Here is a 16165-nt window from a genome sequence, read left to right as displayed (position 1 = left end):
CCAAAAATTACCGCACTGTATTGTCAGCGCTCGAAACAACTAAGTACAGTGGTCTTGTAGACCCGTAAACGGGAAGTGTTTCCCACGGTAAGGAAAAGTAGCGTCAATTAGTGAACAAAGGCTACGAGCGACTTGCCAAATCTAACAGCAGTCTTGTCCTGAGTCAATCATGCGTTGAATGGATGCTCTCGTATCTTGAATCCGGGTGGAAGCATGACGATTGGAATTTGGGTGGTATCTCTAATAGGGGTCGTTCCATTATTAGGACGTCCTCACTGACACCTACCTCTCTTCCTACATTCTCAAACTCAATGCACTCCATCTTTTCGGGAGAACGGCACGAGTGCAACCGCCGCCCAATAGCGCTGGAAACTAAACAAAAAACGTACGGTGGGCGCGATGATTAAGAAGCCTCGGCAGATTTGTAACAAGTTGTGGGTGTGGAGGGTATGGCGTTACAATTCCGTACAGGTATCACTGCAAAAAAAACTACGAGAACAGGTACAACAACGCACAACAAATAATCGCAGGTGATCGATAGAAGCATGACACGTGACGACGAGCTTGGTCGGCATCATATTTTAAATTTTCTTGCACAGCAAGGGGAGCGGAAGAATGATTGATACTTGCACAGCATGGGCGAAATAGAAGAACAATATATGCCGGAACTCAGCTTATGCGAAAACAGACTGGTGTTTCCGAATAACGGGGTGACACGGCAAGGGACACAGTGACATATGATACGAAGAAAACAACGGAAGGCATAACAACCGTGGGTCGACAGCGAAAGTTTTCATGTAAGATCGCACTCTATGCGAAATTTGACCAGGAGACCATCGTATCTCTTGAAGGTTCCGCGCCACCCAGACCAAGCTTGAGTGCATCCACACTTGAGACGCGCATAGGCCGTTCGACGGTGAGGCCTTTCATAGGTTTAACAAACACCCATGCAGGGACCAACCCTATATCTTGTTGGGTTCCTTCAGCAGTATCTGCATTCAATGCATTAGAGTTCCTGCCGCGGAAGCCAATGATCGTGGAAGTGATGGATGATCGGCGCGGACGAGAATTATCCCTGACGACGAGACACCAGCCGTCGTCGAAGGATTCAAAAATAGCGAGATATTCGCCCAATTGCGTTAAGGGGAGTTCGTCAGATAGGACAGGATCGAAGAGTTGACGGACAGGTCGGGCGTGTGGGGAGGCTGATGCGGCATTGCCGGCGCTGAAAGAAGATGTGCGCGATTGCACGAACGAAGGGTGAGCAATGGGGGAATGGGCAGAGTGAGTGGATACATGGCTAAGTCGGAAGTGGGCAGGGTTTAGAGGGGATATAGGCACTTGTAGGGGGGGATCAAAGGTGGTGGTAGCTTGCGACTGTACGAAGGAAGCGGGAGTGGAAGTTTGGCTTGCAGGGTAGGCTTGCCGCATGAGGACTCTGTCCGGGAGAACGACGGAGGCCGTCATGTTCTCCCTGCTGAAAGCGTTGGGTATCCTACTAATAGGCATTTAGTAAGACGATTGCGCAGATAAGAAAATGGTTATGGGGACTAACCCTCGCGCAGTGGGGACGATGTCCCCAGCTTTCCTGATTCCCTTCACATGAAGGAATGCAGCACTGCGCTCGCCGTTTCGTTTTTCGCCCATTCGTTTCTTGTAGCAACGAACCAGCAACCATAGCGACAGCCCGGCGATGAGGAGTCCTACGAGTGTGAAGCCTGCAAGGTACAGTCCTTTGCTCATACCAGCCGAAGAAGAGTTGACGTCACGAGCGGCCAGTATAGGGGACATTGTGGAGGGAAAGTCTACGATCCTGAACGAGCGAGTTGGCTTGGCTGTCGTCACGGACTTCTCAGAACCGAGGGATGGGTCTTGGAATGTCAAAAAGGAGCGTCAATACCAGTGAAAGGGGGACGAAAAAAAAGGAATGGAAGTACGCCTCAGTTGGATGCTTTCGCCCACGACAAGAGGGTACAGGAATGGTGGGGTAGCAGTGACAAGAGGCAAACACGGACCAGCCCGTGCAACTTGATTTACTGTGGAGCACTATTGGTTCCGCTGAAACGAATACCTGGTCGACGAAAAAGCGCCTGCGAACACATCAAACAAATGGCCGAAACTGTTACCATGGCGTGAATTGGATGGAAATATCTTATCCTATCTCTTTGCTATGACCAGCCCTCACTAGTCGCACATACTTCAGCCAGGGGACGAGAGACCACTTACATTTTTCAGACGGGGTACGACGCATACCCATGATCGACATATTGGCAGCACACATGACGCGGAGGTCAACCGTCCTCGTCGAGTGTGTTCCTAGAAACAACTCACGCCACACTCTAATAGAATATGACAACAGCTGGTCCACACAACGCTCAAGCACATGGCGTACACAACGGCGTACCGCCGCTGTTCTCTGCCCGTGATGTCGTGATTCCAGGCGAGAAGCAGAACGTATGTACACAGAACGGAACAACGGGCTAATTGGCTTGTGGTCATGTGGTCGATCTCATAGTCCCCTAGCAACCCTCGTAATTAATTGGACAGCAGAAGAGGAACTTGCGAGACGAGGAACAAAAGAAGCGTTACGTAAGCCATTGCAGACAGTCCTAAGAGCTTCGCCGCGCAGGTGTTTCCTTCTCGATAGCGCAAAGGAGCTCCCGTAGCGGAGCCCTGCGTATGGTCCATTGATGGAGGACGATTGACGGAGTGCAGGCATAAACTGGGTCGAAAGAGAATGATCGCTCCTAGATAACACTTTCCGGGTGAAGCTGAGACCAAATGCATCATGTCATTCGCTATTACCATGCTACAGGGAAGTGTTTGGCATTGTTAAGAGTGCAAGCCTTTGCCACACAGAGCCAAATCATCTCAAGTGTTGCAGTACCCATCATTGAGGCTGAACATGCTTGCTGATGGTATAGCATCACGAGGATAGAGTTGCTGGAAGCTGTGTGCTTCAGTGAGACTAATCATATTCTGAGTAGAAGTTGTAGTCCATCTGTTGTTCCTAGTACAAACTTCACTACAGAGCTGGAGTGCAGTAGCATGTCACAGAGGCATCGGAGACTAGCCCCCCCCCCCCACTTGCCTAATTGGTCATTCCCATGCTGGAGCGGCCGGAGAAAGCATTACCTTTGTAGCTAGGTGAACAAACAGAGATGGAGAGATGAAGATACAGGTTAAGAGATCAAGAAGAAGAAAAGGGCAAAGGTGAGTAGAAAAGCGTAGATCACAAAGGAGAATGCGATCTAGTGTGTGGGGGGAAGGCCGCTGAATGCTATGCTCTGGAATCGAGTGAGCGTACCGAGATGCCAAGATGCCGAGACTGCACGTGCACAGAGCGGAAGTCACGTGACTGCGAGACTGAGAGATTGAGGGTGGAAGAGGTCATGTGACCCGGTCGAGGGAGGGATCGAAACGGAAGAGTGCGCGGAAACAAGCGGCGCGGCCTTCTGAGCGTGTAAGAGTGGGCGAGTGGAAGAGAGGAGGAGAGGCCACAGGACCGACCATAACCGAGCTAAGCTCACAATGGAAGTGGCCTCGAGACACCCCACACACTGGAGTTAAGCACAGGAGCGATCAGAATAGGATTCCTAGCAAACATATACAGAACAACGGTACTAGGAACAGGGAGCATCAAGAACGGGAAGGTACTGTACGGAGATTGGTACGACAAGCGAAATTGTCCATGATTGAATCGAGAGAAAGTAAACGGGCGGAGTCAGCAGATGAAGAAATGAAGAGAGGAAGTATGCTATTGATTTGACGCCAGTAATCTAAAAAGGCCTGCGATTTCCATCTTCCTTGAGTGGTGACCATGTCAGGAGGCACTCCTTGAAGTAAGAGTTCTGTAGCTCCCCCGATGCAAAAGGCGTGACCAGGCATATCAGGGAAGCTGGCAGAAACCCAAATCTGATTGCAACGGTTGAGAAACCAGGCGCGGGTCATGGGAGACCAACCGGAAGACGTACGAAATGCGAAGAGAGGAGCGTCCGATGGAATGCTGAGACTGCCTGTGCAATGGTTCAATAAGGCTAGAAGGGGACAGGTGCGGTGATCACGAGAAGTGACAGAAATGTCTGCGCCGAGAGAGAGGGTGGTCTTAGACCAGGGGATGTGGAAAGTAGAGTGATGCATACCATTGTCTAACGAAGAGATGGAAAGAGGGAGGATTTGCCAGGAGACATGTTTAGATGGGTCAAAAACATTCTGGGAGGGAATGAGAAGTTCGCCAAGGCGACAGCAAGACCAAAACACTACCGAGGCAAGAGCCCAAACAAACGCATCAAAAGTGTTGGCCAGATCCAAACGATCGTGAAGGATGCAGAGAGTCTCAATGGTAACAGGAGGGCGTTTGTCACGTTTGGAAGATGGGGGGACAAGTTTAGTGAAGCCTCTGCGAACATGGCGAAGCATGTCATCTCCGTACCAAGGGGCGCCGTTGACAATATGCCAAAAATGGAGGCCAGCAAGCCAGTTATTAAGTGTCTTTTCCAAGGCGTGTCCAGCATGATGTGCGGAAAAGAGGGAAATGATCTCGGGTGAGGCTGGCATGCGGGACTCCTCCGGGAGAGCGAGTAAGTCACAGAATTGAGTAAAACGGAGAAGACCCGCTCCATAGTTGGAACGGGTGCTATGGTCTAAGGATTGGAGCATGACTTGAAAAAGGCGGAAGACCAATTGTTGGGGAAAAAGGCTCTCGAGGGAGGACAAGAAATCAGCACTGTGGGGGGAAGACCAACATATGAGACGGTCACTGGCGACAACATGTGGACGCCATGGGGAGGGTTGGATGGAGGAGCCAGGACGAGGTCGACAGGGAGTTTTGGAATGGATGGTGCTTAAAGAGGAAGCAACCGTGCGATGAGAGAGGGAGTCGGCGTTAGCATAAAAGGCGGAGGCGGCAGCATCGAGGTCGACGTCTGAAAGGAACTCTTCAAGAGGAGAAGGGAGGACCATGCTGAAAGGAGGAGGCGATGGAGGAGTGGAGCGAAGGAGGGTCAGGGATGCGTGTAGAAATAGAGGGAAGGATGCCGCGGGAAATCGGATCTGCCAAGTTGTCAGCAGATGGAACATAAGAGAAAAGAAAGTGAAGCTGTGCCTCGTGGGACAAGAGAGCCAAGCGGCGGATAGCTAGATTGGTCATGTAATTGCGACAATGACCCTTTTCGAAAGCAGCAATTGCACCTTGATTGTCACTGCGTATTAAGATGTCCGAGTGGGAGAAGCCGCGGTTAATTACCAATTGGATGGCAAGTTCGATAGCGACAGCTTCAAGCCAACCAATATCACGGTGTGAGTCTCGCCAATGAGTAGCCAGGGGCCAGGCCATCCACGAGTCACCCGAAGATGATACCGATTCCAAAATCAGTAGATGCGTCGACCCAAATTTGCAGATCCAAGGGAGAAGAACAAGGTGAAATTGAACGTGGGGGTTGGGGGGAGCTAAGAAGATCGAGCCACCAGGAAAGATCGGAAACAACTGAAGGGCGGATGAAGTGAGGTTTAAACTCATCAGGGAATTCGGAGATCCAGTGATACAAAGGGGAGATGAACGAGCGAGCATGAGGGAAGACAAAGGAAATGTGGTTTAGAGTACCAGCTATCTTCTCAGCGTCGCGCTTGAATATGCGAGAATTGTGAGAAGAGAGAAAGGTGGATAAGCGGAAGGTGTATTTGCGACGCTTTGACTCTAGGAGCGTAACTGATTTGTGAGGGATGTCCCATAGGAATCCGAGATACTCTACAGTATCACCAAAAGGCTGGCCTTTTTCTTTATGCCAAGGAACGCCTAAGGGAGCGATAATGGCTTTGGCATGTTCAAGGTCATAATCGTAGCGATAAACTTCGCCATCACAGATGCCTAGAAAGGGACCGGAAGGAGAAGGAGAGCGAAAAAGGTTGAAATCGTCGACCCATTTGATAGACGGGCCCACGCCGTGAGCATCCCAAATATCTACGACTGCGTCTGCGACTTCACCTTGGAGACCGGAGGCAGGAGAAAGTCCAAAAGGAAGAACATGGTCTAAAAAGAATTGATCGTCGAACATGACAACCAAGAAGTGCTTATGATCGGGGAGAATAGGGATACCACGGTAAGCGGCTTCAATGTCAAGGGAAGCAGCTTGTGTGCCCGGTGGGGCACGAGCGATCTGAATGAACGAATGAGAACAGGGAATCATGAATGAGAGGAGCGATAGAAAGTGGGGGGCGAATGACGAATGTGTCATTGAAAGGCAGCCCAGAGAAGAAGAGATACAGAGGGGAAGTGTGCCTTCAAACCATCAGGAAGGACCCAGAGAGGGGACGATCCTTCAGGCAAAGTGCATCCACACCCAGAACTCCGAAGAGAGAAGAGGAGGGGAATGAGAGTGAAACTAACCAGAGAAGCGGCAAGTCCAGCTGAACCCCATCTAGTGGGAAACTCATCTGGGTCAATTTGGTCATTGACTGAAAGACCAGGAGTGCCTTTGTGGGAAAGGTTCCGACAGACACGAATCTTAGAAGGAGAACCTTCGACACCAGGTTTGATGACAATCTGGAAAGGTGATGATCTAAAGGGACCAATCTTGTGAAAAAGTTCGACAGAAGAGAAGGGTCCAGAGAAACGACCGAGAGAAAGCTCTTCATGAATATAAGTGCGGATGGCGTCATGAAATTCAGCGATATTACGGTGGTTGAATGGGGTGTAAGAATGGGTAAGGGGAGGCAGATTGCCAATGGGGAAGCCATGGGTGAGTTTGAAAGGCAAATCCGGATATTGATCAAATAATTTACATGCATGGAGGAAGGAGTTGAATGCAAGTGCTGAATAGGGTGTGATGATGCGAGAGAAATCCGGATCCGAGTCATAGGGAGATGAGAGAATGCGAGGACAGCCAGAGAAGATGAAACAAGGAGGAAAAATGTCAGCTGGACATAGAAAGGGTAAGGGAGTGTGGGATTTAGGCCGACTTGTGATTAGAGGCGCCGTGGTCTCGGGAACCACAAGCGGCACAGAGATGTTGGTCAGGATGGTTGTTGCGACAGGGCTTCCTGGCAAGCTGATAGAAGAAACACAGTGGGGAATTGTTGTCACGACGGACAAGCTTTCCATCTCGAGATTTCACAAACGTTTGTTGACCTTTCTGCGTAGTCTCTTCGTTGCAGGATGAGTATTTGTGGCCTGATCTGAGGCAAATGACGCAAGTGGGAGAGTTTCGCTGACCGTTCCAAAAGGAATCGTCAGGGGAGTCATTACGAACTTTGCAGTCGTAAGGTGAAAAACGGTGTCCACGAGAAGACTTGTCTGTAGGAACAGTGGGGGCAGGAGGGGCTTGGAGGACACCGACTTGTGTGTGGAGATATTTATTTTTGTATTCCTCAGTGGTGAGGAAGAAGTCAGGGTCAGATGCTGCAGCAGAGCGAATGTCCATGTCGAACTGAAGGATGGCTGGGAAGCGCTCGCGGAACTTATGAATACGCGCGAGAAAGCGAAAGTGGCAGGACCACATGCGCTTTGCAATGAGACCCTCTCAAGTGCCGATCCAATCGATATAGCGCTCCCAGGCTGAATGCCAGTCCAAAGGGAGCATCTCCTCTTCAGGAGGAAATTGGGTGATGTCAAGAATATGAACGTTCTGACCGTTCTGGTGAACCTTGACTGTTTTAACGGCGAGGGGTTGGTTCTGTAATTTATATAGAGCGTCATAGGAAAAAAGGGTTAAAGGTACATGGAAACCGGCATCGGCGAGGTTGTTAATAAGTTTGGGGATGGGAAGGCACATGCCGTCCAGAGAGAAAATGGGAGCATTGTCCGAAAGATCAAACAGGAGAGCACGTTGAACCTTGGACCAATGAGTTGAGGTTGGGGAGTTGCGGTGGTTCTCAAGCAAAGAGTCTAGCGCGAGCTGGTCTGAGGGGGGAAGCAGCATATATGCAGCCAAAATTTGCTGGGAGGGGTTACCAGCATTGCTAGCGGGCATAACCACCGAAGAAGGTGGGGGCTGAGTGGTATTAGCGGACAAAACAGGGGGAGCGGGGACTGAAATGGTGGGGTTGGCAGGGGTAGATGAGATTGGAACAACTGCGGCTACCGGAGCAGAGGTGGGAGCAGCGGGAGCGGACTGTATGCCAAGGCCAGCTGGGACTGCGGGAATGAAGGGGATACCAGCAGGGGGGCCAGACATGATGTAGAGCGAAGAACTGAGGAGTATATGCGCGAGAACGATGAATGCTTGGATGAGAGACGACGAAGGTCGAAGACGAGAGAGGCGAGAGACAGGAGAAGTAATCTAAGTCTGAACGCGTCTTAGATTACATAATGTTCACGTGATCACTACGAAGGCCCTGTTGACTGCGTCCAAGATCGCAGGCTCACTAGTTAGCAGTAAACGTCCACCTCACATGCACTCACATAGCCCCGCCCGTCTCGCTTCGAGCGACAGAAACCTCAATATAAGTTTGACAAACTCGACGACTTTTCGGACGACATCCGCAATTGAGCGTGCCTTGAGCACGCCTGAACTAGTCAAATGTCGAACCGAAGCGAGCTCCACCTCAAAGTCACCTCGCTTCGTCGGCAACACTAGCCCACACTCACCAACGTTCCACGCCGCCACTTCCCATTCCTATTCGGGCGAGGAGGCTGGGTTAGGGTTAGGGTTAAGGTCATGTGCCCCCGCCTCGTTCGGGAGCCCTCGGCACCCGTCGGGTTGGCGCTAAGATCACGTGACCTGGAGTCACCTACCTGCCGCATGGGGCCCGCACCGTCACTGCACCGCTTGTATATTTCTATCTTCTTCGCTTGAGTCGCTCACCATGGAAGCCGCTGGCATATCACATGAGTCACATGATGTGTCGGGGGTTGGTTGACAATTTGACAGTCACATATATCTTGAGGTCTTGCACATGCAGCATACATTTATAAGGGTAACAATGGTGATACAGCCAAATTCTATGTTACGGTGGGAAGCCTGGCATTTATCAATTTACTGATGGAATCTGCGATAAAAATGCTTTATACACCTCCTCGTCTGCTTCCTCCTGAAGTTGAGATCCGAGTGCCTCAATTTTGTTCTTTGCAGCGTCTTTAACAGCAACTGAAGAACGTGCATCTGCCAGCTGTGATTGAGCAATTTTTTTAGCTCCCTCGAGACGACTACGAGTGCCGAGTCTCTGACAAAGGAAGTCCGCGAGCGTCAACACAAGAGTGCCGTTGTTGGTGTTGTCAGGCACTGGAAGGGCAGACAGGAAATACAACTTCTCTTTAATGCATCCATGGGCATCAGTTGTGAACCATGAATCCAGGGGTCCTGGCTTCAGCGAGATGCCGTTCTTGTACTGCAGGGAAATCCAGATGAATACGTAGATGAACGATTCCATATCATGGCGGTATAGGTGCTCCACGTTGCCATTTAGGCCCGCTTTCTCGAGGAGATCGATTGCCATGAACGGCATTGTTCCAGTCCGCTCGTCACCCATCGGGTTGTCAAAATCTGTTAAAGACGAAAGGTCGTAATCGTTTAAGACGCCCATCACCTTGCTGCCATCCCTATAGTACATCAGGTTTGAGTGGCTCACGTCACGATGATGGATCCCCTTGCTCCAGAGAGTATAGTGACCTAGAATAGAATGACTGTCAGAACCAAGACACCGCAAAAACAAAGCGGAGCTTACACAAAACGCACTGCCGCCATGCGTCGAACATTTCGTCGCCTGGGAGCTTGTAGACTGGCGAAAGCTTCTTTGATACGAGCAGGATGAGCGTCCTGCTGCCTTTGTCAGGGTTCTCGAGGCCAAGAGCCTCCCTAATTGTAGATGTGGAAACCGGAAACCTCTTCGCGAAGCGCAAATCCGGCACGTGTCCTCTGACGGTAGGATCCGCAATTGCCATGACGCGGCGCAAAATAACTTCCTCTAGGACTCGTGCCTCCTCCGCCCAGTAAATTTTCGCCACCAGCTCGTCGGCCTTTTTCTTCGAATTGCCCGGCATTAAGCCTTCGCAGGTGACGTCCATAACATTAGTCCCACGCCCTGCCAGCCCCATGAGGGGTTTTTCCTTCCCGTAAAGTTCCAGTCTGCATCCATCGACCTCGAGGGTGTAGGACTCGACGACGTCCATCTTGAGACGCGGTTTAAAGTCTGTGTTTCGACCCCAGTCCTTCAAATTGAATCGCTGCAGAGCGTATAACAACACCAGAAAGCGAGGGAGATCTTGAACAAAATTGAACCCTGCCACGCTGATGAGGCCTTGGTGGTCGTAATACCAAATCCAAATGTCGTCGCCTGAAAGGTGTCCAGCGCAATCCGTTCACTAGCGAGAAAAAATACGCACCTATGACAATGAAATTGAGGGTATGCTTCCCCGCAATGTTGGCGGACTGCATCTCAGCAGCGTACAGCGCTGTCTGAATTGTTACGTGCGCCCTGGGCTCATCCGTCCTAAGTCGCTTGCTCGAGCGAGGCTCAGAATCGGCCCCCACCGTGCGTTTCCTGGATGCCTTTCCAGCGCTTCCCGAAGTGTTGTTGCGAAGTGATCTGCGTACTATTGGCTGCATGTTAAACCTGACTGGACAGTGTAGTTCCATTACTTACCGTCAACCGGCTTTGAAACTATCGCTCGCTCGGCAACAGAAACCACTCGCGGCTCTGTTTCTTCCAGTTCATTTCCGTCCTTGCCAATACTCAAAAACTTTGGTTGGGAAGCTCGGTACTCTGACACGGAGTATTCATCGGGAGGAGGCTTCATTCCCGACTTGGCTCGCTTGAACTCGAAGACACCGAGCACATCGTTCCACGAGCGCGCTGCGAGTGTCTTACCTTCGTTTACCGCCGATACATGCTCGTCCCAGCTGCTGAGTCGAGCGTCCACAAAATAATCGGCCTCGTTCGCGAATGGACAAACGATGACATCTGGTTTGCGTGCGGACTCATGCCCTGCGTGATCTTGATGGATTACCCTTGGATCGTTGCGCTGAAAGAACATCTGTACTTCCTCGCTTTCGTTTACACGCATACCATCGATCTTCAGCTCTTTCAGGTGCGCGAGAGCAATGTTGGACGCCACGACGAAGGGCCGGTACAAGTCATCCTCCAGTTTATACGTCGCGCTGGTACAAGACGTTAGCAAAGAACGCTGACATCAACACCGGCATGCAAGTCACGAAACTTACTACAGTGTGAGAGTCGCCTTGATCTCCGAGGCCGGGACTCCCAGTTTCTTGCCTTGAGATCGCCGATTACATATGGGCAGAACTGCATTCATGCATTTGTCTAAAATGGGACGCTTCTCCAAGTCGATACGGTCACCTGGCGAGTTTGAAACTCGGCTCAATATGTACTCGAGCATGTTGTCTGCCTCGCATTGCTGTGCTTCGCAGACGTCTCTCATGACCCAAGGCATCAGATCTTTAACACTTGATTTGTGTCATGAATCAGGCTTATTTCGATGAGGACGGAAGTGGACGAACGCACCGAGTGCCGTAGATTTCGAGCTGTCTGCTGACAGCAGCGAGGCGTTGGCTGATTGGAGTCGAATGACGATTACCTAAGCATGTGGCGTGGAAACATCCATTGCTGCGCCACCGGAATCAACCATGGTCACTGGCAGTTAAAGATTCGCATTAGATGGGCACTAGCGTTGTATCGTGATGGGAGCCTGGAGGTTGAACGTTGAACGTTGAGTACTGAGTGGCAAGAGTCGTGCTCATCCTCATCTCTGTTAAGTACATCTCCTGTTCGTCCGTCTCGGAGATGTAATGGTTATTCCTGTTGTCAATTTCCTCGGTTATTGACAAGCTGATCCTATTACTAGTGCCATACACGAAATGATGGTGGCGCACACAATCTGTAGGTCCTCTCCAACTTCAGCGGAACAAAGGAATTCAGCAGTTATGCAGACTGCCTATACTATTAACTGCACGTCAGCAGAACAAAAGGATGCACAGAAACTTGAGGCGTTCTTAGTGTTATGCAGAGCACCCACTGGTACCCACAGAACATAGGAGTGTGTCAACGAAAGAAAAAAAAAACGGACGCTCTCAGATACGTGAAGCTATATTCGTGTGCTGTTGGACTTGAGGCTAAGGCCGGCCCCCCGGTCCTAATTTGCGCCGCGATCGGGTTGACACTCTGAACATCTCGAATCCCTGCAGTATCTCCTTAACTCCACAGAATCGGACGGCCATAATTCGGACGGTGCGATCGACGCTATCAAGACTCGCGTGTGGTTCAGGCATACGTTCACGCCTTATATTCTCGTCGACATACGCTACACTCCATCGACGGAAAGACGAAGGAGCCACAGTGTTGGGTGTGCTAGATTGTGCTCACCCTGTATACAAGGTGTGTGGGACAACAAATGCAAGTATGTTACATCAAGGAGGACGCCGTGGCGTCTTCGGAAAGTTATTGGATGCTCACAAGGGAAATTAGTAGCTAGCCTGACGTCTTCGTGAGACTTGACTGGACTCGTCAAGTATGCTACGAGCAAAAGGTACTGACGATAGAATTCCCATAACTGGAGCAGTTTGTATTGCTGGCCGTTGATTGTTAGACCTCCCTGACAAGTGGAAGAGGTAGCCAAGGATTCTACAGTGGATCAAGTCCTTCTCCAAGTCTTTTTCCGAGTCAATCGTGCGTGGAATCCTCACTGAAGGTCACGGCATAAATTGTAGCCGCCGGCGATCTCGTGATGCTCTAGTATACTGAAGACAGCTCCCATGAGGTCCCCACTGACACCTACTGTACCCCTCTTTCTACATTCTCATACTCGATGTACTCCATCTTTTCGGGAGAACAACTTGTGTGCAACCGCTTCTCAACAGCGCTGAAAACAAACGCGCGGTGGGCGCGATGATAAGAAGCCTCGGCGGATTTGTAACAACGAGACGGGATGTGGGTGTGGAGGATATGGCGTCACAATTCCGTGCAGGTATCACTGCGAAAGACTACCAGAACAAGTATAATTCAACGGACAATAAACAATCGGGTGCTCGGCATCACATTCTAAATTTTCTTGTGCAGCAAGGGGAGGCGCACACAATCTGCAGGTTCTCTCCAACTTTAGCGGAACAAAAGGAATTCTCGCACATATCAAGAAGTCGCAATCGGTGCGTTCTTTCGTAAGTTATGTGGACTGCCTGTATACACTGCACGGCACGTCAGCAGAACAAAAGAATGCACAGAAACATGAGGCGTTCTTAGTGTTATGTAGAGCACCCACCAGTACCCATAGAACACAGGAGTATGTCAACGAAACAAAGGACGCGCTCAGATAACTAAGGCATATCCGTGTGTGCGTTGGACTTGATGCTACGGCCCGCCCCCCGGTTCTGATTTGCGTCGCCATCGGGTCGACACTCCGAACATCTGGAGCTTGTGTGGTATCTCCTTGATTCCACAGAATGGGACGGCCGATTCGGATGGTGCGATAGACGCTATTAAGGCTGGCGCACGATTCGGGCATACGTTGATGCCTTACATTCTCGTTGACACATACTACACTCCATCGACGGAATGACGAAGAAAACAATGCTGGGTATGCTAGATTGCGCTTGCCCTGTATATAATCAGTGTGCAACGATACATACATCAAGGAGGACGCCGTGACGTCTTCGGAATAGTTGTTGGATGTTCTGCGCGAGGGAGATTAGTAGTTAGCTCGACGTCTTCGTTAGACTTGACTTGACTCGTTAAGTATGCCGCGAACAAAAGCCACTGAGGAATCATAATAGAACTCCCGCAACTGGAGCAGTCTTGTCCTGAGTCAATCGCGCGTTGAATGGATGCTCTCGTATCTTGAATCCGGGTGGAAGCATGACGATTGGAATTTGGGTGGTATCTCTAATAGGGGTCGTTCCATTATTAGGACGTCCTCACTGACACCTACCTCTCTTCCTACATTCTCAAACTCAATGCACTCCATCTTTTCGGGAGAACGGCACGAGTGCAACCGCCGCCCAATAGCGCTGGAAACTAAACAAAAAACGTACGGTGGGCGCGATGATTAAGAAGCCTCGGCAGATTTGTAACAAGTTGTGGGTGTGGAGGGTATGGCGTTACAATTCCGTACAGGTATCACTGCAAAAAAAACTACGAGAACAGGTACAACAACGCACAACAAATAATCGCAGGTGATCGATAGAAGCATGACGCGTGACGACGAGCTTGGTCGGCATCATATTTCAAATTTTCTTGCACAGCAAGGGGAGCGGAAGAATGATTGATACTTGCACAGCATGGGCGAAATAGAAGAACAATATATGCCGGAACTCAGCTTATGCGAAAACAGACTGGTGTTTCCGAATAACGGGGTGACACGGCAAGGGACACAGTGACATATGATACGAAGAGAACAACGGAAGGCATAACAACCGTGGGTCGACAGCGAAAGTTTTCATGTAAGATCGCACTCTATGCGAAATTTGACCAGGAGATCATCGTATCTCTTGAAGGCTCCTGCGCCACCCAGACCAAGCTTGAGTGCATCCACACTTGAGACGCGCATAGGCCGTTCGACGGTGAGGCCTTTCATAGGTTTAACAAACACCCATGCAGGGACCAACCCTATATCTTGTTGGGTTCCTTCAGCAGTATCTGCATTCAATGCATTAGAGTTCCTGCCGCGGAAGCCAATGATCGTGGAAGTGATGGATGATCGGCGCGGACGAGAATTATCCCTAACGACGAGACACCAGCCGTCGTCGAAGGATTCAAAAATAGCGAGATATTCGCCCAATTGCGTTAAGGGGAGTTCGTCAGATAGGACAGGATCGAAGAGTTGACGGACAGGTCGGGCGTGTGGGGAGGCTGATGCGGCAGTGCCGGCGCTGAAAGAAGATGTGCGCGATTGCACGAACGAAGGGTGAGCAATGGGGGAATGGGCAGAGTGAGTGGATACATGGCTAAGTCGGAAGTGGGCAGGGTTTGGAGGGGATATAGGCACTTGTAGGGGGGGATCAAAGGTGGTGGTAGCTTGCGACTGTACGAAGGAAGCGGGAGTGGAAGTTTGGCTTGCAGGGTAGGCTTGCCGCATGAGGACTCTGTCCGGGAGAACGACGGAGGCCGTCATGTTCTCCCTGCTGAAAGCGTTGGGTATCCTACTAATAGGCATTTAGTAAGACGATTGCGCAGATAAGAAAATGATTATGGGGACTAACCCTCGCGCAGTGGGGACGATGTCCCCAGCTTTCCTGATTCCCTTCACATGAAGGAATGCAGCACTGCGCTCGTCGTTTCGTTTTTCGCCCATTCGTTTCTTGTAGCAACGAACCAGCAACCATAGCGACAGCCCGGCGATGAGGAGTCCTACGAGTGTGAAGCCTGCAATGTACAGTCCTTTGCTCATACCAGCCGAAGAAGAGTTGACGTCACGAGCGGCCAATATAGGGGACATTGTGGAGGGAAAGTCTACGATCCTGAACGAGCGAGTTGGCTTGGCTGTCGTCACGGACTTCTCAGAACCGAGGGATGGGCCTTGGAGTGTCAAAAAGGAGTGTCAATACCAATGAAAGGGAGACGAAAAAAAAAAAAGGAATGGAGGTGCGCCTCAGTTGGATGCTTTCGCCCACGACAAGAGGTACGGGAATGGTGGGGTAGCAGTGATAAGAGGCAAACACGGACCAGCCCGTGCAACTTGATTGACTGTGGAGCACTATTGGCTCCGCTGAAACGAATACCCGGTCGACGAAAAAGCGCCTGCGAACACATCAAACAAATGGCCGAAACTGTTACCATGGCGTGAATTGGATGGAAATATCTTATCTTATCTCTTTGCTATGACCGGCCCTCACTAGTCGTACACACTTCAGCCAGGGGACGGGAGACCATTTACATACTTCAGACGGGGTACGACGCATACCCATGATCGACATATTGACAGCACACATGACGCGGAGGTCAACCGTCCTCGTCGAGTGCGTTCCTGGAAACTTGACTCACGCCACACTCTGATGGAATATGACAACAGCTGGTCCACACAACGCTCAAGCACATGGCGTACACAACGGCGTACCGCCGCTGTTCTCTGCCCCGTGATGTCGTGAATTCATTCTAGGCGAGAAGCAGAACGTATGTACACAGAACGGAACAACGGGCTGATTGGCCTGTGGCCATGTGGTCGGTCTCATAGTCCCCTAGCGACCCTCGTAATTAATTGGACAGCAGAAGAGGAACTTGCGAG

The 16165-nt window shown here is 50.6% G+C and overlaps 3 protein-coding genes across 3 annotated transcripts; all 3 read right to left on the bottom strand.

The window, feature by feature from the left end:
• Positions 1-608: 608 nt before the first annotated feature.
• F5J12DRAFT_417280 (uncharacterized protein) lies at positions 609-1994 on the bottom strand. The gene is made up of 2 exons (XM_051739321.1): positions 1556-1994; positions 609-1498 (listed from the first exon to the last, which is right to left on the bottom strand). The coding sequence occupies exons 1-2, from the start codon at positions 1789-1791 to the stop codon at positions 811-813; spliced, it is 924 nt and encodes a 307-aa protein (XP_051596098.1). The 5' UTR covers positions 1792-1994; the 3' UTR covers positions 609-810.
• A 6884-nt stretch (positions 1995-8878) lies between these two features.
• F5J12DRAFT_773281 (uncharacterized protein) lies at positions 8879-11499 on the bottom strand. Its single transcript, XM_051742280.1, has 6 exons — positions 11458-11499; positions 11157-11399; positions 10579-11093; positions 10319-10528; positions 9661-10269; positions 8879-9605 (listed from the first exon to the last, which is right to left on the bottom strand). Exons 2-6 carry the CDS (start codon positions 11384-11386, stop codon positions 8968-8970), a joined length of 2202 nt encoding a protein of 733 aa, XP_051596097.1. The 5' UTR covers positions 11387-11399; positions 11458-11499; the 3' UTR covers positions 8879-8967.
• A 2881-nt stretch (positions 11500-14380) lies between these two features.
• F5J12DRAFT_896784 (uncharacterized protein) lies at positions 14381-15379 on the bottom strand (the record flags this gene model as incomplete). Its single annotated transcript, XM_051747972.1, has 2 exons — positions 14381-15086; positions 15144-15379. 2 exons carry the CDS (start codon positions 15377-15379, stop codon positions 14381-14383), a joined length of 942 nt encoding a protein of 313 aa, XP_051596096.1.
• Positions 15380-16165: the final 786 nt, after the last annotated feature.

The sequence above is a fragment of the Pisolithus orientalis genome (assembly GCF_024613125.1).
Source record: "Pisolithus orientalis strain OTSU chromosome Unknown F5J12scaffold_43, whole genome shotgun sequence".
Taxonomy (NCBI): domain Eukaryota; kingdom Fungi; phylum Basidiomycota; class Agaricomycetes; order Boletales; family Pisolithaceae; genus Pisolithus; species Pisolithus orientalis.
The sequence above is the reverse complement of the archived record's forward strand: the minus strand, read 5'-3'. Positions and strand labels throughout refer to the sequence as shown.